The 26,082-nt window shown below is 38.3% G+C and overlaps 1 protein-coding gene across 8 annotated transcripts in view; it reads left to right on the plus strand.

Moving 5' to 3' along the window:
• PDE7A (phosphodiesterase 7A) overlaps nucleotides 1-26,082 on the plus strand; it is a 263,405-nt gene that overhangs the window by 224,923 nt on the left and 12,400 nt on the right. For all 8 annotated transcript variants that reach the window (XR_015725837.1, XM_087864857.1, XM_087864858.1 and 5 more), the window contains 4 exons: nucleotides 11,042-11,193; nucleotides 12,908-12,971; nucleotides 21,000-21,095; nucleotides 22,897-22,997. Coding sequence is in view for 7 of the 8 variants with exons in the window: in XM_087864857.1 (XP_087720983.1) it covers nucleotides 11,042-11,193; nucleotides 12,908-12,971; nucleotides 21,000-21,095; nucleotides 22,897-22,997 (413 nt within the window). In the remaining variant the exon portion in view is untranslated. The remainder of the gene's footprint in view (nucleotides 1-11,041; nucleotides 11,194-12,907; nucleotides 12,972-20,999; nucleotides 21,096-22,896; nucleotides 22,998-26,082) is intronic.

Genomic DNA, 26,082 nt, shown 5'->3' on the forward strand with positions numbered 1-26,082 from the left:
AACTTTAGGCTTTACTTTGCATGTTACACATTAAGTCTTTGTGTACGTTCTTTTCTTTTTTTCTCAGTCCACTAAGAAGTAATTAAAAATGTAATCAATAAGGAGCTATGTTCAAGTCCTGAGTTTGAACGTAAGAGAGATCCAACATATCACATATCCTAATATGGAAATGCCTAATCCAGAGTAATAAGAATCACCTTTAAAAGAGTTTTATATCAATTATTGTATCAAATCCTGTCAAAGTGAACACTGAATTCCATAAACTAGTTTATAAGACTTGCTTAAGGGAAAGAATATTGATTGTACAGCTTATTCTCATGTTAATATTGATCTGATTTTAGATTATGAGTAGCACGTTTATTTCTTTGACTTGAATTGAAGCTTGGACTACTTACATACTCATTTTGAAGTAATCAAATTGGGGCGCTTGGGTGGCTCAGTCAGTTGAGCATCTGACTTGATCTTGGCTCAGGTCTTGATCTCATCATGGTCATGAGTTCGAGCCCCATGTTGGGCTCTGCTGGGCAGGGAGCCTACTTAAATATATACATACATAGACACATACTTACGTACACAAATCATAAAGTAACGAAATGTATGCATATTGAAATCTTTTACATGTGTGCATTTATTTCTGTAGTCTATAAAAGTATGCAGTGGTCTTCAGGATGAAGTTATGCTGTCACGAAGAATAAATTCGTTTTTGTTACAATAAGTAGTGTGAAGTCATGTGTTTAAAAATATTTGAACTTGAAACTAATGTTACAGGTCAGTTTTATCTCAACCAAAAAAATATTTGATATCTATGATAATTATAGCCATTCATGTTGAAGTGTTTACTCTTTCCCAGAAAGGACATGTTGCATATATGATCTCATTTAATTTTCACAACAGAATTATGAGGCCTATTTTACAGTGAGGAAACTGTAAAGACCTTAAATAATAACTTTCCTAATGTCACAAAACTAATGAAAGTGGCAAAACTGGGATTCAGACTCAGGTGTGTGACTCCAAAGCCCACGTGTTTTATCTGCTCCGTTGTCCCACTTCCCTGTATCAGCGCATACTGCTTACTCTGCTAGAGACTTCACTGTGGCTTTACGCACGCAGCTCTTTTCTTCCCCATGTAGCCACACGTGCTAAATAGAAATATTCTTCCAAGAAAAATTTTCCCATAGATGTTCTTAAATGTGATTATTCAATTCATATTGTATTGAATATGGCTTTCAGATATGGCTATAGTGTGTTTGTGTGTGTGTGTGTGTGTGTGTGAGAGAGAGAGAGAAAGAGAGAGAGAGAGAGAGAGGGCAAGAGAGAGCAAGAGAGAGAGTGTGTGTTCAGGAAAATTAAAGAGAGGTTAGAATATAAATGTCTTCAGGGTTTTTTATTCCATTGCCATTCCACATGACATTGCCCTAGACTTGAGTTGAAACTGAAATTTAAAAAACATTTTAAAAATAATCTCCAAGGATAATTCATGATGACATGCGTCTAAGTTGATTTTTATGGTTTTTAAGGTGGCAGATGGAGTGACTACAGGGCTCCCTCTTGCGGACCATTAAAGCAAGTAGTGATCAAGTCTCGAGATCCCAAGACTTCTCTGTTCAAAACCTCTTTTGTCTCATAATTAAGTATCAGTGGCATCCTTTGTATGCAACTGGGATGATAGAGAAGAGTCTGGGACTGTCGGGAGTAATACTGCTCAACATTGTGTGATTCTCCAGCCCTTTCGTTTCCGTAATCTATTGCTTATATTTCCTGTCTACTTTCTAATATTAGGGGGAAACATTGCTTCTAAATGTGCCTGCTCTCTCACATTTCATTTTTCTGGCCCAGAGAATCCAAGAATGGATGGCTGGAAGTAACTCCCATGAACATTAAGTAACAACACTCATTTAGTTTTTTGCAGGCTGATTAGTTTGTTCATGGTCACATAGTGAGGTAATTTGATATTTTAGAAGAGAACCAGCAGAGCTAACAGCTCTTTAATAGTAACTTGATTAATTCAGTGAGCCCTGTTGGCTTTCTAAGCTGGGTTGGAATGTAGGTAACCATGTAAACTAGAACAAGCCTGGGACTTAAAATAAATAGTCCTAGCCTGGTGGAAGCTGGGCTTTAATAAAGACAGTTTTAATCTATTGTGTATTATGCTGTGAAATAATGGCGTGCCTCAAGTTACAGAACGAGCTCATGACGATATTGGTAGTAGGGTCAGATTTTATGTAATATGGTCGGGGGGGGGGTTTCGTAATTGTCTGGACAAAGGGTACTAATCAAATTCTCACAGTCACTCATTCCTATTTCTAGTTCCCCATGTAACCTTTTTTATATGTCCCTAAATGATAACTACTTATTCAACTTGATATCCTTCTTTTTTCTCTGTAGTGCTCTTTTCATGTTTGAGTATAAGAATTTTATTTCCAATCATTATAGGGAATCCATTTGTGTATGTGTGTATGTGCAAGGGGGAAGAATGGGAGGGGAGCAAACCTGACGAAACTAAAAATTTCCATCTTAAAATGACATCATCATGCTTCATCCTTGATTTATAGTCACTGATCCCTTTTCTTAGATCATATTTTGGAAGCTATCCTAGGACAGTTCTGGAAGCCTCTCTAATTTTCTTTTAGAAAACTTATTTTCCAGTTTGGCAGTGTGTTTTAGAAGCCATTGAAATATGCTCCTATGTGCTTATTTACTTCTGAGGGTTTTTTCCAACTAGGATGTGTGAGAAGATTTAGTTATAAGAATGTTTATTACAGAATTGTAAGAAAAGTTAAAGTTAGAAACAGCCTAAAGCAAAAAGATTAATTTCATATTTTAGAATAATACATAGCTAGTAAAAATGATGGTACTTGTGTTATTTATTGACTTGAAAAGATGTTCATGAATTTGTAAGTAAAAAAAAATTACTATGAATTGTCTTGGAGAAAAGAAAAACTATATATACACATGCATATAGAAAATGATTCATAGAAAAATATCTGGAGTGCCAGACTGTTAACATTCATTGTTTCTATACAGATAAGTCCTCCCATGCAAATTCTCCCCGTTTTCAAACTTTGGTTGAACAGAAAGGCTTAGGGCAGCTACCCCCAGAAAGGGGCAGATGTCACTCAGAATGACAGTGTAGGTAGATTGAGGGGTTTATCTCTCTACCAAAACAACCACTAAACTAGAGAAAAAGACCAGAGTCTACTATTTCAGGTTTCTGGTTCCTGATTGGACACTTGTAACAGCCTTGGGAGTACTTGATGAAGGGAGAGGCTGCTGTTTGGCCGTTCATGTACAAACCAGTGATCATTCCCTATTCCTCAGCCCCTTAGCCTGTGGGGACAGTGGCCTATGTTCCTGGAGGGGCTTGCTGAAGCCAGGCTAGACACTGGGAACTTTGCTCCAAAACTTCGGAGTTGCATTTTTAAGTCAGTCTGTCAGATACCTGAGTGCTAGGCACAGACATTTGCCCTCATTTCAGCCTTTCAGCTGCAGAGATTTCACCCAGCAGTGTCTCCTGGAAGATTTAAAGAATCTATTCCTGCCCCCTTCCCCCGTTTTGGAACCACGCATTTAAGGATATCTGTGTTAGGTCACTGTATTGGCTGACTGCAGAGATAATGGATCAGGAACTTCAGTGACCACACACAACAAGGAACACACAAAGGCAAATAGATATGCAAAGGCGAAATAGTTTGGAAAGGTCAAAACAGATGGCTTCAGCCCACAGCAAGCAAAAGTAAGCAGTACTGGAGGAGTGAGGACTACATTTCCAGGTACCCCAGTATAATAGTCAGAATGTCCACTTCTCAAAAAAAAAAAAACTATAAAACATACAAAGAAACCAGAAAGTATGGCCCATACATACAGCAAGGGAATTTCACAGAAGCCATCCCTGAGGAAACCCAGACTTTGGAATTGCTAGTGAAGGACATTAAATCAAGTGTCTTAAATGCTTAGAGCAAACCATGGACAAAGACCTAAAGGAAATCGGGAAAGCATTGTATGAACAAAACCAAAATCTCAATAGATAGAAATTATAAAAAGGAACCAAATAAATTCTGGGGCTAAAAAGTATAATAATGGAAATGAAAAATTCACTAGAGGGATTCAAAAACAGATTTGAGTAGACAGAAGGATCAGTGAACTTGAAGATAAGACCATTGAAATGATTCAGACTGAGAAGCAGAAAGAAAAAAGAATGAAGAAAAATGAACAGAGTCCAGTAAACTGGTGGGAGATCATCATATGCACCAATGTATGAATCAAAGGAGTCCCAGTAGCAGGAAGAGAAAGAAAGGAGCAGAAAAGGTATTTGAAGATATAAAGGTGGAAAACTTCCCAAATCTGATGAAGATATGAAATACACATCTAAGCTCAGTGAACCCCAAGCAGGATAAACTCAGAGATCCACATTGAAACATAATATAGGCAAATTGTTGAAACCCAAAGACAGAATTTTGAAAGCAGCAAAAGGGAAGCAATTTGTCCTAACAAGGGATCCTCAATAAAATTAACAACTGATTTCTCATTATAGAAACCTTGGAAGAGGGGTGAGATGATGTATTTAGAATCCTGAAAGGGGGGGAGGGCTATACACCAAGAATTCTATATCTTGCAAAACTATCCTTCATGAACGAAGACGAGATAAATACATTTCCAGACAAAAGTTGAGGGCGTTCATGTGCAGTAGACCTGTGCTATGGGAAATACTATAGGCAGTCTTTCAGGATGGAATGAAAGGACATTAGAGAATAACCTGAAACCAATAAGAAAAAATAACACTGGCGAGGGTAACTATATAGGTAAACATAAAAACAGTAGTGTATTTCTGGTTTGTTACTCTTTTATAAATCTGTGTGTGCATACACAGTGTGTAAAGATGCAGTCTGTGACAATAACAAGATAAAAGGGAAAGTTGGAGAGTGTAGGAGTGGAGTGTTTGTACAATAAGTTGGTACTTGCAGACTAGGTTGTTATAAGTTGAAGACAGCAATTGTAAATGCCCAAGATAACTATGGAACGAAAAAATATACAGAGAAGGAAATAAGAGGGAGTCAAAATGGTACACTACAAAAAAATTAGCTAAATGAAAAAAAGAGGCAATAATTGATGAATTAAGGAACAAAAAACATATAAAAATACCCCAAATAATAGCAAAATGACAGAAGTAAATCCTTCTTTATCAGTGATCACCTTAACTGTAAATAGATTAAATTCTTCTACTTAAAAGCAGAGATTGGCAGACAGAATTTTAAAAAACCCATAGAGTCTATCTATATGCTGTGTAGAAGGGGCTAACTTTGGGTATAAAGAAACAGAGGTTGAAAGTTAAAGGATAGGAGTGGTACTCCATATAGATAGTAACCGATAGTATAACTGATGAATTTATAATTTATATATTCTTATATATTTATCAATGTACGATGTCCTTTATCTCTCTCTCTCTTTTTTTTTAATTTCAAGTCTACTTTGTGTGACAATAATAAAGCCACCCAGCTCTCTTTTAGTTACTATTTACATGGAGTATCACTCCCATCCTTCTACTTTCAACCTCTTTGTTTCTATACCTAAAGTTAGACTAGATAATAAATAAGGCAAAACAACAAAAGTAGTTGAAACCTGGGGCGCCTGGGTGGCGCAGTCGTTAAGTGTCTGCCTTTGGCTCAGGGCGTGATCCCAGCGTTATGGTATCGAGCCCCACATCAGGCTCCTCCGCTATGAGCCTGCTTCTTCCTCTCCCACTCCTCCTGCTTGTGTTCCCTCCTTCGCTGGCTGTCTATCTCTGTCAAATAAATAAAATCTTTAAAAAAAAAAAAGTAGTTAAAACCTGTACATTCAGAATCAAGAAATAGTAGAAGCAAACGTTCAGGGGTGCCTGAGTGGCTCAGTCTGTTAAGCGTCTGCCTTCGGCTCAGGTCCTGATCCCAGGGTCCTGGGATGGAGTCCCTATCGGGCTCAGCGGGGAACCTGCTTCTCCCTCACTGCCCTGCAAGTGCTCTCTCTCGCTGTCTCTGTTGCTGTCTCTCTCTCAAATAAATAAAGTCTTTAAAAAAAAAAAAGCAAATGTTTGAACAGATCACAGAAATGAAGGCACTTGGTGGGAGCACGAGGTGCAGAATATGGACTAACCAGGGTAACAGGCACAGTGGGTAGAAATGAGAACAGCAGCCTGCAGCCATCCCACCCTGAATGTGCCCAGTCTTGTCTGATCGCAGAAGCTAGGCAGGGTTGGGCCTGGTTAGCACTTGGATGGGAAAAATGAGAAAGCAAACAAAACAAATAAAAAATTTGAGAAGAACTGGAGAGGAATTGAGATATAGATGACAGGTGTAAAGGCATTTCGACATAACAGTTTAGTCTCGGAATAATAAAGCTGAAATAGTGGCACACAATAAATACTTAGAGATACAATTCAAGAAAACTCTTCAGAAGTAACGGAAGAGTTAAATTTACATATTGAAGGAGCACCCTTTGTATCTGGGGGGAAATGACCCAGAATGGTTAACAGTGGGGTATATCCTAGCAAAGTCATGGGACTTCAAGAGAGATTGTGTGGGTGGCCATGCCAAAAAAACCAAGTCACTTATAAGGGGGGAAATAAAAGGTTTGCCTCAGACTTTGCAAATCTCAACGCCAGAAAGTAATGAATCAATACCTTCATTTTCCTACCTTCACTCAAAAAAGGAAAATGAGAGCCAAGATTTTATAGTCAAGTTGTCTGTGAGATACAAAGACTACTGAAAGAAGTTTCGAACGTTCAAGGTTATGTCGTTTGTGAGCTATGTTGTTTTCATGAGCCCTGAGGAAACCGCTAAAGGACGAACCTAAGCAAACAAAAGATAAAAGTGAGTATGGGAATGAAAGAAAAAGTCTGTACCCTGCTAACTAACAGCCATTGGGAAAGGAAAAGGGAGAGAAAGTAGGATACAGAGTGGTTTCGCCATGTGTGATGAAATATTAAAGGACGATGTCCGAAGCTGACAAATCAAGAAGTGAAAATATAAGCGTATCGCACAAAATGAAGGTATTTTAGCAAATTTTTAAATTGTAGCAATGCTCTCCGGTGAAGGACTGGTTCAGTAGATAACGGTTCATCCGCATCATGGAATACTTGCAACTGCATGAAAGAATGAGGAAGGTCTCTATGTACTGGTAGGGGAGGGGCTCCAAGAAAAACCAAAAAGCAAGGTGCAGAACATGTAATGGAATATGCTACCATTTATGTAAAAGAAGTAGAGAAATAGTATATAATGATTTCATATGTTTGGCCAAGAAACTCAGGAAGGATACACAGGAAACTTTGAGAAAAAAAGACTATCATTTGGGAGGGGGGGGTGGCGCTTAGGAAGTAACTGGATGGATGACTGGGTAGGGGCTAGGTTCTTCTCTGTGTTTTTTTCTCCCTTTCACCTCCTCCCTCATTCCCTCCCTCCTTCTCCCCTCCTCCTTGCATTCTTTCCCTGCTTCTCTTCTTCCCATCTTGCTTCCTTTTCATTTGTGAGACATGTGAACGCATGACATATTCAATAACTAGCCTAATAGAAAAATCAGATATTCTCTTCCTCCCTCCCCCAAATTCTGGGCCTTTATGAAGCCTTAGGCAAAGCTTTGAGAGTGGTTTGAGCTGCTGTCTCTTCAGGGTCTTATCGGATTTTCAGTGTTCCATAATACAATCTTCTTAGCTAATCTTCCCCCAGCCTTTTAGGTGAAGAAAACACTTCTCTGTGGCTGATTTGCTGTTTCATCTGGGCAGGTTCTCTGCCCTTTCTTAGGCTGTCTGTGAAATAATCAGTACTTGTTAAGGTTAATTGAAGCTCTGTTTCTGATCTTTTGTGTAGGTTATTTATGGGATTAGTCTTGCTGAATGGCGCTGGGCTCCTGTGAGTTAGCATTTCCCCTTGAGTCAGTGTCTGATATTCATTCTCAACTTAATATGGTCAAACCAGAACTCTGGATAATGTGTACTAACTTCAGGACTCTGTGAAATAGGGAGACAGGAATTATGTTTAGTGTTTTGTTTTGTTTTGTTTTGTTTCAGTTAAGGAAAATGAGACACTAAGAGGTTGTGACTTGTCAGAAATTACCTAGAAAATAGAAGTAAAGCAGGCGGGTACAGCTGTGATCTTGTGAATGGAGCTCTGGCTACCGGACTGCCAGGTGTCCTAACCATTGACAGTGTGAATCCTGCTGTGTTGATAGGAGGCCAGCATAGTGGTTGAGTTATCAGGGTTTTCCCCTCAAATGAGGCTTATTTATTTTTTGGTCCTTGTGCAATTATCCTCCCAAAGGGATTCTCACATTCATTTCTGGGGTGCATGAGTTTGGATATGTAATTTGAAAGTAGCAGTGCTACTGTCATTAGTGTATACAAACATGCACACAGTGGTGCAGTGTAATTGCCAGTGATAAAATTGTTACCTTTTGTGTGTGATTTAAGATAAATTGAAGGGAGTGCTCATGAAGTCATGCTCATGACCTTGAACTCTTTTAGGTTCCTTTTCCATAATGGATAGACTACATGTATTTTGCAACATTTTCTAGAATTTTCTAAATGCTTTGGCTCTCACAGATTAATTGTATTGCATTTCTACTTTGGTTTCTGAGGTTATATTTATAAATTGGGGGTGATAATCTTGTCATCTTCATATTATTATTCTGATTAGTGAATGCACTTTTGTAAAACTCTAGGGTGCCTTATGAAAACAGAGATGGTGGGGCTAGTATCGTATCATTAGATCTCATCTGCTCCCCATATATTCGTACCATTCACCTCTGTCCCTTCCAGATTCACGCTTTTCTAAGAACAGGACTAGAAGTTTCATATTAGACATAAATTCTTACACATTAGCTTTTTCCCCCCCTCTGTGTTTCTTTTTCTGCATGCTTTCATCTAATTAAAGACAATTTTGAATAATTTTATACACAAAATTTTTATAATTAATCAATAAACAATACTGTAGAGTTATAATAAAAACTTAGTCATAGTGTGGACACAGGCTTTGGAAGCAAACAGTTCTGTGTTTTAAAATCCAGTTGCTTCCTATATTGGCTGTGTGACCTTGGACAAGTTACTTAATCTCTGGTAGATTCAGTGTTTTCATGTGTAAAGTTTAGGATAATATTTACCTTTTGAGATTGTTAAGGACTAAATGAGGTACTTTTTGCAAAAGCACTTGGGAACATTGTTTTCACAGAACTTAGTCTCCCCTCATTTCCTCAAACTTGCTAATTCTAGTTCAGACATTATCACTTGATAGTAGTAAGTTTTACCATTTTGGTTCCAGTCCTTTTCACGTACGTTGATTAAGATTGGAAATTTGACTCCACAATTGTAGATACTTTCTGTTTTAGATTCACTGGAATGAAAAATGAGTACCTTATGAAAAATGTACATAACAGCATACATTATTTTATTTCTGGCTTATGTGAGTATATGGGAGTCTGAAAACTCATCAGGTATTTCAAAAATAGGATGCATTTATGCGGTATATTTTTCACATATCTACCTGGTGCTGTTATTAGGCTTTGGCATAAAGAGATGGGAAAAAAAGGTATTTCTTGCCTACATTGGAGGTCATCATTTATTAACGGAGACAGGTAAATAAGCAGTTATAATCCAATATCAGAAGTAGTCTGATGGAGGTCTGCACAGGGAGCTTTAAGAACCCAGGGGAGGGGGGGCGCCTGGCTAGCGCAGTCGTTAAGCGTCTGCCTTCGGCTCAGGGCGTGATCCCGGCGTTTCGGGATGAGTCCCACATCGGGCTCCTCCGCTGGGAGCCTGCTTCTTCCTTTCCCACTCCCCCTGCTTGTGTTCCCTCTCTCGCTGGCTGTCTCTCTGTCACATAAATAATAAATGAAATCTTTAAAAAAAAAAAAAAAAGAACCCAGGGGAGGTACCTCCCGTATCTCCGACACAGGAGTGTGTGTGCAGGTGTGCCTCCCACAGAAGGTGACGCCTGAGCCAAATCTGGAGGGAGCTAGAACCTGGAGCAGGAAGCCTTTTCTTCCAGACTAAGGAGATGCAGTTTCTTTTAAGATGATGAGGAGCGAGTGGATACTTGGATTTAGAGCAACACGAATAGATTGGGAACTTAGGATAGTTACCTAGAAGCACACTTTCAGGCAGTGGCTTCAACATCAATTTTATCACATTTCCATTGCAACCATATACTTAAAACATATTATGTATCCAACTCCCATATACAGTATCTCATTTAATTCAGCACCCCTTGTATTAGATGTTCTTGCCATTATTTTATAGATAGGCCAATAGAGGAGTTAGTGACTGGACACACAAGGAGAATATAATATGTTTGATTACCTGTCATTCTACATGGTGATTTTAAGCTACTGGAAGTTAAGATGACAAGTGATGAGTTGTTGATCCTTAGTCTCCATTTTCATGTGTTTTATATTATGAGCATTTCGCTGAATTTAGTTTGATTCTAGAGTTTAAAGATGATGTTTGTTCCCTGGGAGATGGCTTTTAACCTAAGTCCGTTACTTCATCTGGTACTTCAGGAAACTGGTTTGTTCTAAAACCAGAGGAAAAAAGGGATGTGTTAGCTTTTCTGTCTTACAGAATTTTTGTCCCTATCCTTTAGAACTTCTCTGGCCCATCTCCTTTTCCTTTAAATAAAATTATCTTAATATTTGAAATGATACCTCATTAAGATTGAACTTGGGACCTGGCTTGTCACTGTGAAGGGTAGTTTGAAACTGGGTTTTGTCTTTCTGCTCCATCATGTTTATATAGTATATTCAGGCAATAGAATGAGAGGTGACAATATTTCAGAGTTAAAGTAAAAAAAACCCGATTATTAATCCAGCCATACTCCTCATTAGCTTTCTAAGTATTGTTAAAATTGATCATTTACCCCCTCATTGCTAGTTCTTTAGTTGAAAATACAAATAAGGTATTTCTTCTCTCCTAGAAATGTGGTATAACGATTTATTTTTGTGTATAACCAGAAAGAGGTAATACAAAGATAGTGTTTGCACAATTTTGACTTGCTATACTCACCTTTTACTTGTTTTATTTCAGCTCAATCTGAAATTGAAGTTTCTGTGTCTGCAAGGAATATCAGAAGGTTACTAAGTTTCCAGCGGTATCTTAGATCTTCACGCTTTTTTCGTGGTACTACTGTTTCGAATTCTCTAAACATTTTAGATGATGATTATAATGGACAGGCCAAGGTGTGTATTGCTTTTTCAAGGAAACATTAATTTTTGATGAGTTTAATGAAGCCTTTTCCCCCACGTGGTATTGAATCGTTAGACCCTTTCTTCGTATGCAGAAATCAATTAAGCCCGTTCCTCAGTTTCTTCCTGTAGAGTACATGTTCATTTTACCAGTAGGTGTTGCAGAGCGAGGGAAATTTCTGAAGTAACTAAAATAACGAAAATGGTTTCATTTACTATAACCTCAAGTAACAGGTAGATCAGTAGAACATTAAACTGGAAGATCACACAGAATCTTAACTCAGGGAAGAGTATTATAGCTGTTCTGGTCTAATCTCTGTGTTCTGTAGGTAAGGAATCTGTGGCCTGACGAACATCAGAGACTTGTTGGTTAGAGGTGCGCCCAGCACAGGACGTGAGGCCTCATGACTTTCAGTCAAATGATTTTTCATTGTCTCTTGCTTCACTGAGATATTTTGAGGATTTATATGTTTTCTAATTAAACTCAGTGATTGTGAACATTATTTTCGATTTATATAGTTTAAAAGAAATGTTTTAAGGAAGGTGGAGCTGAGATGAACTTGTTTTTGACCAAAATCTTATGTTTCTAGCATTTTTAAAATTATTTTTTGACTTGATATTTATGGGCCAGATTTTATAAGTCTGTGTACACAGGGCTGGGACACCCTCTTTATGTTTCCATTAAAGTGAAAAAAAAGTTGCTTTCCGGTTTGATGAAAGAAATTAAAGGTGTTCATGCTTTCTTTAAATTTTAAAAAGTTTACATGTTCTGCTTTTTAAAATGAGAATATTGATCCTGTGTATGATTGGTTGTACTATCATATATAGTCTCTACTAGTAATATATTATTATTGTTTATGTCAATTTATTGATAAATGTATACAACAGTGAACTTTACACAGAAGTTTCAGGTTACAAATATATGGTTTAAAAATACAATCAATTTCATTTTGGGGTTGTTGTGGGATTTATTTGCTCAACTGAAATACACATCGATTTAAAAATAAATGTAATAAATGCTATTAATTATTGTATAAGGATATTTAAAGAATATAAATAAATGCCTGCAAGTTGGGAGTGTTTTTTAGGAAAATGAATAACAAATAATTTAAGCATAGTGTAGTATAGATGTTAGGTGCCTAGTTTCCAGAGTCAGACCACCTGATTTTAGATCCCAGCTCTGTTACTTTCTACGTGCTCGAGTTAGTTACTTTTAGCCTGTTTCCCCATCTGTAAACTAGGTTTGAAAACAATGCCTGCTTCATAGTTTTGATATGAATAGTAAGAATGAACTAGCACTTTTAACAGTATGGAGTATAGTAAGTACTCAGCTGTTACAACTTATTTTTACCAGACTTTTAAAATCTAGGTGCTAGACCATGCAGTGTATGAACCACGCTTCCATGGTGTTAAATTATATTAGAATTCTTAAAAAGTTGATGGGAGTGTAGCAATGAGTTGAAAGAAACATTAACCTTACCTGTACATTCATTAATTGGAAAACAAAATAATATTTGGTTTTCCAAATGGAGCTTACATTTTGGACACTTTTTTGAAGCCAGTTGGAAAGGTCATGATTAAAAAGAGAATGATACTTTGCATTTCTTAGATCTCTTTCCATTTTCACTAACTTCTCTATGGACTATGTACAAAAGACAGACTGTTACTGAAATTAAATTACAGTAGGAATGTTTGGTTTTCATTTCAGTGTATGCTGGAAAAAGTTGGAAATTGGAATTTTGATATCTTTCTGTTTGATAGACTAACAAACGGTAAGTGAAGAGTTTGACTTACTCAGATTCCTGTGTACTCTAGACGGCTGTATTGATGGTACAGCCACTGGTGGATTGTCGCTTTCATTTCCTTAGGTTATGAGCCCTCTGCTGGCAGCACAACACCGTTTTGTCCCTGCTTTAGTGACTGATCTATAAGCCCAGAGAGTCACTCTCATAATTTTATTTTTTCATTACTCTTAGCAGTAATCAAAAGTTATAATCATCACCCTAGTTATAATGCTACTATTGTGGATAACCCGACAAGAAATTGTTGTTTTCTGTTTTGGTTTCTGTTTTGGATTGTGGCTATTCACAATGACGTCTTCTGATACTGTATTCCAGCTTTGATAGCCACAGGTATGTGGTAGATTGATGATATTTTGAGAGATAGCCTTTCTTCTGACTTTGTGGTTCTTAGGCTTTCCTTTCTCTGAACACTTGAGCGAGATGACATATTCTAATCAGCAGCAGTGGTTCCCTCTGCCCCTGCTTCTCCAAGGTTGGATGGGGATGAGCCTGTAGCTTCTTTAGGAGTCCTGTCAGAATCTGTGGAATCTGACTGGTTTGAAAACACAAGGTGACTCTAATCCGTTTACCCCCTCCTATGTTCTGCTTTGTTTTAGGGGTGGGGGTCATGTTTCCTTATTCTCTTTGGGAATAGGAAAAGGATTCCCTTTGGGGATCATTTTTATTTAGGATAAAATTTTTGGCATAGAAAATGGTACATGTAGTTCAACTAGACTTTGTCCTTGTCTAAATTTCTTTTTAATAAGTGAAGCAGATTGGAAAGTACACTGAGAGGAAGTCACTTCTGAGTGTTTAGAATGAAGTAACAACTGTGTAGTTTGCTGCTATATACTTTGAAATCACCGTTCATTTGTTTTTTCTTATTTTACTTTGGAATGAAGCTCATTTCATAAGGAAGCCAAATATGGAAAATGGAGAAGCAGATACAACTTTATTCATCTTGAGAATCAGTGTGGATCTAGCTTTTCACTATCTTAAAAATAAATGTGATAAATTGTTCCCTATAATCTGTGTGGTAATGTAAGGTGAAAATAGCTTTGTAATCACCTTCTGTTTGTTCGTACGCTGTTGACAGAAAATAAAAATAAATTTGATTCTAGGCGAAATCATAAAGACCATGAACTCTGTCGTATCAGCTTACCTGTCTCCTGCTTCCCTGCCTTTTGTTTTTGTTTTTGTTTTTGTTTCCTTATCTATTTCTCTTCCACCTCTCCCCGCCCCCACTTTGGCATGTCCACACAGAAAATTCTCTAGTATCATTTACACAGTTGTCCTTCCCTTCAGCCTTCTCGTTTTAAAAAAAATATAGATAGTAAAGTATCAGTTGACTCATCTTCTTCTAAGATCTGGGAAATTCCTTTTTTTTCCTCACTTAATATGAATATTACTTCAGTTGTTATCTCAAAATAAATGTAAATAAAACAATGTCACCCTTAGCACCTTCAAAGTTTAGCTTTATGTAAACTGTAATAGCTCATAGCCTATTATTAGTCTACTGGGACACTTGTCACTCATTGAAATAAGTGATTGTTCTCTAAATTTTATTTCTAAAAAGTGCATACCCTGCTAGTCAGGGATCTTGGGGATGAAAGTAGAGTGAGGTTGACAGTGTACGGGAAGGGCAGAAGAGCCACTAGCTCATTCGTTAATTTAACACTTTGCTTTCACTGGAATCTCCTCGTTAGTTTCTGTGGAGTTGGCTAAATCGTTTCTTCCTAAGGTTGAGTGTTAGGAGTTAGCTGCCCACCTATAATTTTACAGATGGTTTTACACATGTTCAGTTAAATATAGCCACTGTAAAGTAACAGGAATTCTATCCATGAAGAGAGATTATTGAGAAGCAAATGGGCAGAAGAAAACTTTTTTTTAATTTTCATAATTTAATTTAAAGTGCTTTTCTTTTAAAACTGCTTAGGCTGAAATGAGTTCTGGATGATTATATATATATGTATATATATATAGTATCCAAGTATATAGTTTTCCTTTCTTGTTTATTGATCCAGTGTTTTCTGTACTTCTTATTCTGGGCAGTTCACCAGAGGACATTTTGGGAAGGGCAGGGAAGAGGCAAAACTCAGTGATTCCCACCAAGACAAATGGTCCCCAGCTTGCCCATGACAAGGAAGAAAGTACTTGCCACCTGGTAGAGTACATTCCTTTTATAGCAATGAGAGGTTATGTGTGAAATACCAAGATATGGTTCGTCACCCATGAAATGTATCTGGCATGTGAGGGACTCTTGGTGCCAGGCCTGTGTTATGGCCTTATTCCTTCAAAATCTAGATGCCTTTATTTCTTTTTCTTGTCTGATTGCTGTGGTCCATACTTCCAGTACAGTGTTGAATTAAAGTGGCAAGAGTGGGCATCCTTGTTTTGTTCCTGATCTTAGAAGGAAAGCTTTCAGCTTTTCACCTTTGAGTATGTTATTTATGGTTTTATCGTAATTGGCCTTTTTTATATTGAGGTATGTTCCCTCTATTCCCACTTTGTTGAGAGTTTTCATCATATAATGAATGTTGAATTTTGTCTAATGGTTTCCCTGCATCTATTGAGATGATCATATGATTTTTATCCATTATTTTGTTAATGTGATGTATCATGTTGATTCATTTGCAGATGTGGAATCATCCTTATATTTTGGAGTAAAACCCACTTCATCGTGGTGTATGATCCTTTTAATATGTTGTTGAGTTTGTTTGGTAATATTTGGTTGAGTATTTTGCATATATGTTCATCAAGAATATTAAACTGTCATTTTCTTTTTTTGTAGTGTCTGGTTTTTGTGTCAGGGTGATGCTGGCCTTGTAGAATGAATACAGAAACATTCCTTCCTCTTAAATTTTTTGAAATAGTTTGAGAAGGATAGGTACTTCCTCTTTTTTTCTCTAAATGTTTGATAGAACTCACATGTGAAACCATCTGGTCCTGGACTTTGGGGTTTTTTTGATTACTGATTCATTTCATTGCTAATAATTGGACTGTTCAGATATCCTGTTTCTTTGTAATTCAGGCTTAGAAGATTATATGTGTCTAGGAATTTATTTCTTCTAGGTTGTCCAGTTTGTTGGCATGTGCTTGTTTTATTAGTCTCCTAAAATCTGTATTGCTGTGGTGTCTATTGTATCTTCTCCTCTTTGATTTCTGATCGTATTTATTTGAGTCCTGTTTTTTTGTTTTTGTTTTTGTTTTGATGAATCTGGCTAAAGGTTTATCAACTTTATCATTTCAAAGAATCAGCTCTCAGGTTTATTGATTTTTTTCTATTATTGTCTAAGTCCCATTTCATTTATTTCCACTCTGATCTTTATTATGTCCTTCCTTCTACTAACTTTGGGCTTTGTTTTTAACTCTTTTTCTTGTTCCTTTACATGTAAGCTTTGATTATTTCTTGATATTTTTCTTAGTGCTTTGGGTAGGCTTTATCGCTATAAACTTCCCTCTTAGTGCTGCTTTTGCTGTGTCTCTTCTATTTTGGAACATTATATTTTTGCTTTCATTTGACTCAAGTTGTGTTTGAATTCCTCTTTGATTTTTGTTGTTGACGCCTTGGCTCTTCGTTAGCATATTGTTTAGCCTCCACATGTTTGTGTTTTTTCCGGTCTTTTTTTCCTTGTAATCTAGTTTCATACTGTTGTGGTTGGGAAAGATACTTGACATGATTTCAGTGTTCCTAAATTTATTGAGACTTGTTTTGTGGCCTGACATATGATCTGTCCTGGAGAATACAGTGTTCCGTGTTCACCCTCAGAAGAGGTGTATTCTGCTGTTTTTAGATGGAATGTTCTGTATATATACGTTAAGTCCATCTGGTCTAAGGTGTAATTTAAGACCACCGTTTCCTTATTGATTTTCTGCCTGGATGACCATCTACTGATACTAAGTGGGGGGTATTAAAGTCCCCTACTAATATTGTATTACTGTTAATTTCTCCCTTTATGTCTGTTAGTATTTGCTTTATATATTTAGGTGCTTCTGTGTTGGGTGCATGGATATTTACCATTTCTTTGTATCCTCTTGTTGGATTGGTTCCTTCATTATGCAATTCCTTTCTTGTTACAGTTTTTCTTTTAAAGCCTGTTTTGTCTGATACAAGTATTGCTACCCAAGCTTTTTTTCATTTTTATTCTCATGGAATATTTTTTCCATCCCTTAATTTCCAGTCTGTATATGTTTTTAGGTCTGAAATGAGCCTCTTGTAGGCCATAGAGATGGGTCTTGATTTCTTAATCCATTCAGTGACCCTGTATTATTTGATTGGAACATTTGGTCCATTCACATTTGAAGTAATTGTTAATAGTATGTATTTATTTCCATTTTGTTGTTATCTGGTTGTTTTATAGTTCTCAGTTTTCTTCTGTTGCTGTCTTCCCTTTGATTTGATTACTTTGTTTAGTGTTGTATTTTTATTCCTTTCTATTTTCTGTGTATCTCTTAGAGGCTCATGGTTACCGTGAGGTTCATACATAACCACCTATATATATAGCAGCCTGTTTTAAGGTGACAGTCACTTAAGTTTGAACACATTCTAAAAGGACTACATTTCTACTCCCCCCCCCTGCAGTATTTTGTTTTTTATGTCATATTGTATATATTTCCTAAGTAAATATTGTAGATATAGTTGATGTTACTACTTTTGATTTTTAACCTTAATGTAAGCTTTATAAGTGGCAGGTCCACTACCTTTATACTATGTTTGCTTTTACTAGTAAGACTTTTTTCCTTCATAATTTTCTTCTATTTCTGACCTTTTCTTTCTGCGCAAAGAAATCCTTTAACATTTCTTCTAAGGCCTGTTTAGTGGTGATGAACTTCTTTAACTTTTGTTTGGGAAGCTCTTTATCTCTCCCTCAATTCTGAATGACAGCCTTCTGGGTAGAGTATTCTTGCTTGTAGGTTTTTTCCTTTCAGTACTTTCAATATATCATGCCATTCTCTTCTGGCCTGCAAAATTTCTGCTGAAAAATCAGTTGGTAGTCTTACGGGATTTCCTTTGTTCATAACTAGTTGCTGTTCTCTTGCTGTTTTTAAGATTCTCTCTTCATCTTTAATTTTTGACATTTTAATTATTTGTCTTGGTGTCGACCTTGGGCTCATCTTGTTTGGGACTCTCTGTGCTTTGTGGACCTGATGTCCGTTTCCCTTCCCCAAGTTAGGGAAGTTTTCAGCTATTATTTCTTCAAATAAGTTTTCTGCCCTTTTCCTTTCTGTTTTCTCCTTTGAGGGCCCCTATTGTGAATATTACTGTGCTTGATGTTGTCCCAGAGGTCCCTGAAACCTTTCTCATTTTTAAATTTTTTTTGTTATTACTGTTCAGTTTAGGTGGTTTCTACTACCCTAAATTCCACATCACTGATCTGTTCTTTTGCATCAGTGCAATAACCTGCTGTTGATTTTAGCGCCCAAGTGCCCCGTCCATACAGTATTATTAATTATAGTCACCAGGCTGTACATAACATCCCCCAGACTTACTTTATAACGGGAGATTTGTACCTTTTGAACCCCTTCACTCATTTTCTCGACGTTGCCAACCCTTGCCTCTGACAACCACCAGTTTATTGTCTGTATCTGTGAGCTTGGTTTTTTGTTTAAGATTCCACATATAAGTTAGATCTGTGGCATTTGTCTGTCTCTGTCTGTCTTATTTCACTTAGCATAACGCCCTTAAAATTAAGCCATGTTGTTGCAAATGGCAAAATTTCCTTCATTTTCATGGCTGAATAATATTCCTTTGTATATGTATACCACATCTTCTTTATCCGTTCATCTGTCTACGACACTTAGGTTGCTTCCATCACTTGGTTATTGTAAGTAATGCTGCACTGAACATAGGGTGCATATGTTTTTGAATTAGTGTTTCCTTTTCTTTGGATAAATACCTGGAAATGGAAACTCTGGATAATATGTTAGTTCTCTTTTTAATTCTTTGAGGATCCTCCTACTGTTCTCCAGAGTGCCTGCACCAATTTACCTTCCCGCCAACAGTGGGCGGTTTCCTTTTCTCCACATCCTCACCAACACTTGTTATTTCTTGTCTTTTTGATAACTGTCCTGACAGGTGTAAGTAAGGTGATATCTCATTACGGTTTTGAGTTGCATTTCTTTGATGGTTAGTGATATGGAGCATCTTTCCATCCAGCTCTTGGCCATCTGTGGGTCTTCTTTGGAAAAATGTCTGTTCATATCCTCTATTTTTTAACTGGATTGTTTGCTTGAACATACATTGTGAAATATCTATGTATATACCCAAGCAAAGTTGGTTGTTACAGCAGTAATAACTGAAATATAGCTCACTTCTTCACAAATGATTCCAAACCACATGGGCTCCTGTTTATATCAATAGAGTGTTACCAGGATTTGGATGCGTTTTAACATTTAGTTTCTTAAAAATAAAAGATTTGAAAAGGTTTTTTAAAAAGAATATCTTTTGGTCTGCTGCATCTTTTCCAGGGTTTCTCATTCAAATATTTTTCAGTTAATTTATATTTTTCCTCAGCCATGGGCTTCTGTTGACAATTGTTTAGGCAGTTTGGGGTAATGAGATTAAGCCAATGGTCCTTTTAAATTCTTCATAAATGTTATTACTATACATACGCAATGTGGGAATAGTTAAGTGTTTTATAGATTTTTGTAAGAATCATGGATTTCTTTAGAGAGTACTAAAATCATGGTTATGGTTGTTGTCTAAATGCTGGCAATAACTTATAACTCTTTAAAACTTACATTTTTAAAAATTAAGACGATATATGTGTCCTATAGAGGAAATCTACAAAACTTTGAGAAATATAATAGAAGGTTTAAAAAATGGAGAGTCACATCTTGGAAGAGAAACTAACCATTATTTATAACAATGGTAGTTTTTCCAAATTTAATTTCTGTACTAGTGTTGACTCCGTTGTCAGTGACAAAGGAGTGGAAGTTGAGGGTGAGGTAGTCCCTACTGCATGTGGCAGCTCTTTCAGAAAATTTAGCTATGTAGGGGAATAGAGAGGGTGACACTGGAGAGAGCCCAGACTCAGATACTCTTTGTTGTTTGAAAGACAAGAAAATCTAGAGCATGTCCCTGTGCTCATGCTTATTGGAACAAATAGGGAGCGACTGAGGAGGGATATTTGGATTCTCTGGGATGGAGGAGGCATGTGGAGTGTGTTGGTAGGATATCGAAGCAAGGTTTCTGAGAAACTCTGGAGAGGTAAAGGGATTGGCTTTGAAAAGGAAAGGAAACTTGAGGGCTTATGTATTTTCTGTGAAGTCTGAGCCTGTTGAGAATGAGGGGGTGAACGGGAAGTATGTCAAAAGTTTGAGAAGAGTAGAAAAGCCTTGAAAATAGGCATTGGAGGAGGTAAATTAATCATTTCACTAGAAAAACGTAGAAAGACTGCTGTGTAGTGATAGAATAGAATTCTGCTTAGTTTTGTGACCGCTACCCACCCCCCTTCCAGCTACTCAGATTTCTTGCTACAAGCGTGGGGGAGTCAAGTGGTCAAGTTCCAAGTTTTGATCTTGAAGTCATCAATCCTGCTCTTAGCTCTGTACCTTGGAAAATAAGCAGTACCTGCCGCTAACACAGTGGAGCTAAGGCAGTTGACTTTGGACATCCTCGCTCAGTGAAAGCACCGTGGTAGAGGGATGTGCAGCTGAAGGTAGTGCAGCCAGGTTTTCAGTGCTTTGGGAAGTTGCGTTCAGCCTAGTGTGGGACAATTTTCAAAGTTTTCTATTCATTGTAATTATTTTGGTGTCTTTCAAAAAATCTATTTGAAAATGCTTGTCTTACTTGGTTGTAGAAAAACGAAACAAAGCCAATTTTTTCCTTAGAATGGAAAAAAAGAGATGTGAGATTTAAAGTTCATAGCTGGTAAAATAGAAGGATGTAAATTTTAGATAGGCAAAAGGTAGGAAGTTGTACTCTCCGTGTTTTATATTCAAAACCCGTATTTGGAAGCACAGCGCAATTATGCGAGCCTATATTTCTTACTAACATCTCTTCTTCTTTCATTTTAGGAAACAGTCTAGTCAGTTTAACCTTTCATTTATTTAGTCTTCATGGATTAATTGAGTACTTCCATTTAGATATGATGAAACTTCGTAGATTTTTAGGTAAGTGATTCTAACCCATTTAACAGTAATAAGATTTAAACAAGAACCTGTTTAAATTTTCATCAGTTATATCAGTTAGCTATTGCTCTAAAACAAACTACTCCAAATTTAGTGGCTTGAATTGACACGCATCTGTTTAGCTCCTGAGTCCGTGGGGCCGTGGAATCTGCTTGTGGTCTGGCTGAGCTCATTTATGGTCTGCAGTTGACAGCAGGCGAGCTGCTCTCTGGGCCTTGCCTGGGACCTCAGCTGGGGCACTGGGTTTCGTGTGGCTCAGCTCTCCATGGTCTCCCATTCAATTAGAAGGAGGCAGAGGAGTTTGGCACCTTAATAAATTCACATTAAAAACAAAAAAGAAGGAAATATTTATTTTACAACAAGCTGAGCTTGTTCAAGGAGCGGTGGGCAGTCTCCAAGAGAAGCTGGTGTCCCCAGACCCCCGGAGCCCAGTCTCGGCACTGGATCTCCATCACTTCCACAGCATCCTCTTGGCCAAAGCAAATCACGTGGGGGTGAGCACCACCTCTCGGCCAGGAAGCGTTGAAGGTTCAAAGCCTTGGATGGAGAGCAGGGTGAAGCTGCTGTCGGTCTGTTCCATTGACCACAGCTCTGTTACAAAGATGACACGGTTTCTGTCCTTTTGAAAAAGTTTGAAAGCTCAAACTTTAAAAAATCAGCTACATTGTACTTAGGTGTTCTCTTTTTCTGATCCCAGGAATCTCTTTACAGTAAACTTTAAGGATTATTTTTAATATGTTTAAACATGCAGGGTGAGATTTGCTTAGGACTGCTTTGCTAGGAAAAAAGTTGAAGTTTTTCACCAAATAAATATGCTAAACTTAGTATGAAGGATTATCTCTTACTTTTTTAAAGAAGGAGAGAATATTTTCTTTCCTCTTAAATACCAAACTAAGATAAATTTATTACCAAGGCCTTTGAGAAACTTTTCATGTATATTTATTTATAATTTATATGCCTGTAATACTATACTTATATATGGTATAAATTGTAAAACACATACAAAAATAGATACTAACAAGAGTAATGAAAAGGTTGTTTGAAAGGATGAAGTAAGGTAAATATAGAATTCCAGTGCTCCTTCCTTCTCACCAGTGAGTCCTAGTTTACGGCTGTGGAATTGGCTCACTTTACTTAGTGACCAGTAGATTTGAGTGTTAGTTTATTGGGGCCGATCGGCAGGCTTGATGGCAGTGGGGATAGCTGCACCCTAATCGTAGTCTGCTTTTTCATGAGAGCATAACAGACACCGAGCGGAGAGTACGATTAGCAGAAGGCCCAGTCCTACCACCGAAAAACCAATTCCAGATCCAAAACTTACCTCACTGCTGCACCCGTAGGATCATGGTCCTATACCCCCAATAACTGTAATATTTTAGCTTCATATAGATTGTTGTTCACTGATAAATGTCTAGAATCTAAAACAGTACTTGGTGCAATAAGTATGTGTTGGATGAATTTTAGTGTTTTTTAAACAAATTGAGAAACTTTTAAAATTACATTTAAAAGGGGAGTTTGGCACAATGATAGATTCACATTTTAAAGGAGAAAAATATTTATTGTGTTGGCAGGAATACCTTCTGAAAATTTCAAACCACATAGCAGTCAAATGGTGATTCTTTGGTATCCACGTGGTTTATGAGGTGATTGTCTCTCTGAATCTGACGGTTAGCTGAGAGCCACGTGAAAATTTGAAGCGGAAAGCTTGTAATCGTCATAAGTTTTGTACTTGTGCATGCTTCTCACCTACAGTGAAATCTGGGGTCTTTTTTCTCTGATGCAGTTATGATTCAAGAAGATTACCACAGTCAGAACCCTTACCACAATGCAGTCCACGCTGCAGATGTTACTCAGGCCATGCACTGTTACTTAAAAGAACCTAAGGTAAGGTGCCGACACTTCCGGTGGGTGAGAATCCTAAGAAAATGCCTTGGACTTCCTTTCAAATACTTTTCCTTAAATTAGTGATCTGACTCAGAATGAGAGCCTTCCTTTACAAGAGCGAGGCCAGGCTGGATCCAGTTTCCCACTGTGGTTATATTTGTAAGTGCAGCCGCTGGAGAACTGGGTGTTTGTTGAGAGCGAGGCTGGAGAAGTCCAGGCAAGGTCCAGATCCTAGGACCCCCCCCCCCCTCCCCAGAGCTGTATTAAGACACTGGCATTTACACCAGGCTCCTTGTGAGCTCCAGGCGGGCTGGACGGCATTAGTCCAGTTCAGTGAATGAATGGGGAGCTACAGAAGGGAAACAGGAGACTTTAGGAAACTACGCTGGCTGTGGTGTAAAAATAACTCCGACAAGCCCAGGAAAATGGACACTCTGTCAGGAGCTGTTTTATTTCGATGCAGCACGAGGGAGCCTGGCGGCCCAAGCTGGGACAAGTAGCCTTGGGGAAGGAGAGAGGTGGGTGGTCTGTAAGGTCTCTTGAGAGTTAGAGTGCCTAGGTTATGGTGTCTGCATGCATTTGGGGGAATGAAATAGGGAGAAGAGTCGATGAAGACTGCATGGGGCAGCTGAGTAGAAGGTGGAATTCTGGGAGAGAAAGAGTGTAGAAAAGGGAGCAAGTTTGGGGGGTAAGCCTGGCAGAGATGATGAGTTCCATTTTGGATATGTGGAATCAAACATATTCATGTGATATCCAAATGGAGATGATAACTAGAGAGTTGGATCAAAGAGTCTGGAGCACAGGAGAGAATCTGGTGGAGATACAGGTGTGGGAATCATCAACGGAGATGATAACAGAAAGTCACATTTGCTTGTGGACCATTCCTACCCCTGAGGGTTCTGAAATTACATTTGCTTGCTCTTAGCCCTGCTTCTAAACTCTTCTCCCCTGGGATCTGAATTCTGGCTAGATGTTAGAAAGAAAGCAGCCTGACTAAACCAGTTTGTGCTAGTTGATGCCAACTTTAAGAATTTAGCCACATGGTCGCCAGTCTTCTGATTTTTTTAAAGAGATTGTGGAATATGTGAAAATACCCCAATTTTTAAAGTATATACATCATGATTTTTTTTTAAATTTATTTTAGAGTGAGTGAGCACGCGTGTGCGTGGGGGGGCTAGGGCAGAGGGGGAGGGACAAGGAGAGAGAATCCCAAGTAGACTCCCCAGTAGGCCTGATGCAGGCCTCGGTCCCACAACCCTGAGGTTTTGACCTGAGCTGAAATCAAAGAGTCGGGCACTTAACTGACCGAGCCCCCCAGGCACCCTGCATCACTTTTTTTTAAAAAAAAGCAATTTCAGGGGCACCTGGGTGGCTCAGTCGTTGAGCGTCTGCCTTCGGCTCAGGGCGTGATCCTGGCGTTCTGGGATCGAGCCCCGCATGAGGCTCCTCCCTGGGAGCCTGCTTCTTCCTCTCCCACTCCCCCTGCTTGTGTTCCCTCTCTCACTGTCTGTCTCTTTCTCTGTCAAAGAAATAAAATCTTAAAAAAAATAAAAATAAAAATAAAAAAAATAAAAAGCAATTTTATGCTTTTTAAATGTCATATGCAATAATGTATACATTTCATGGGTATCAGTTGTTTTTTTTTTAAGATTTTATTTATTTATTTGTCAGAGCACAAGCATGGGGAGCGGCAGGCAGAGGGAGAAGCAGGCTCCATGTTGAGCAAGGAGCCCATGGTGGGACTCGACCCCAGGACCCTGAGATCATAACCTGAGCTGAAGGCAGACGCTTAACCAGCTAAACCACCCAGGCGTTCCCCCCCCCTTTTTAAGATTTTATTTATTTGTCAGAGATCGTGGGTACAGTTTTGACAAATGTGTACTCCCAAGTGCCCAGTTTTTTAATTGAACTTTAGAAAACTCTGGGCCAAGCCTGAAGGCTCTGTTTGAGAGTTTTTTGGGAGAAATCAGTAAGTAATCACAGGAATGATGATGGTTAAGTTTCCTGTTCTGTGAGACACAGGAAGTTAATAAACCTAGTGAGCATGTCTGTGAAGGCTTCTCCCCTCCCGTCGTCCACTGGCCACCCCCAGCCAGAATCCAGGGGCTCGGAAGTTAGGGTTGATGCCAGGCAGTGGTGGGGCCGGAGGGGCAGAGGACATGCAGGATGGGGACCTTGTGGATACAAATGAATAAGAACAGTCTTACCTGTCCAGCTCTGGCAATACTAATTTTTAAACTTTTTTTTTTTTTTTTTTTTTTTTTTTGCCTGTGTAGCTCTGATAATTCTTCCTTTAAATACTTTCATCACTAACAGACTCGGTGAACTTAGTTGAAGCTTCACTGAAAGAGATAAAATCACTGAGCCCTCAGATGCAAAAATTCCCTTCTCCTTTATTGTAGTTTACATTTTAAAACAGAATCACTCAAAGTTCTAAAAATAAAAAGCCTTAAGATTGTATCTTTTTCACTTCCCAGGCTTTCATGTGGCATCATGCTTTCACGTGCTTTCGTTCATTAATTGAGTACATTTTCCAGTGCTAAGAATCCAGTGGTAAACAGGACAGGAAAGGTCCCAGTGGAAGAAGCAGTCGTTAAACAAATAAATGTTGACATGTGGGGCGCCTGGGTGGCTCAGTCATTAAGCGTCTGCCTTCGGCTCAGGTCATGATCCCACCGTCCTGGGATCAAGTTCCGCCTCGGGCTCCTTGCTCAGCGGCAGCCTGCTGCTCCCCCTGCTTGTGCGCTCTCTCTGCTCTCTCTCTGACAAATAAATATCTTTAGAATGTTGACGTGTATTGTAGTAATTACTGCTTTGGAGAACCAGAAATAGAGGAATGTGCTGGAGAGTGCCAGTGGATGGCAAGCATTTACGGCTTCAGGTGGAGTGGTCAGAAAACACCAAAACCGAAAGGGGAAACTTGAGGGGTGAGTCAGCCGTAGAAAGATGCAGCGCAGAGGGAATCGTAAATAGAAAGGCTTAGGTACAGTATTTAGTGAGAAACCTGCCTTCAGTTATGTACGATTCCTGTGTAAGAGCTAATTCCCGGACTCTAAGTGCAAAAAGAAATATTCTTTTTATAGCC

Source organism: Ursus americanus, chromosome 9 (assembly GCF_024610735.1).
Source record: "Ursus americanus isolate L20-20 chromosome 9, mUrsAme1.1.p, whole genome shotgun sequence".
NCBI lineage: Eukaryota > Metazoa > Chordata > Mammalia > Carnivora > Ursidae > Ursus > Ursus americanus.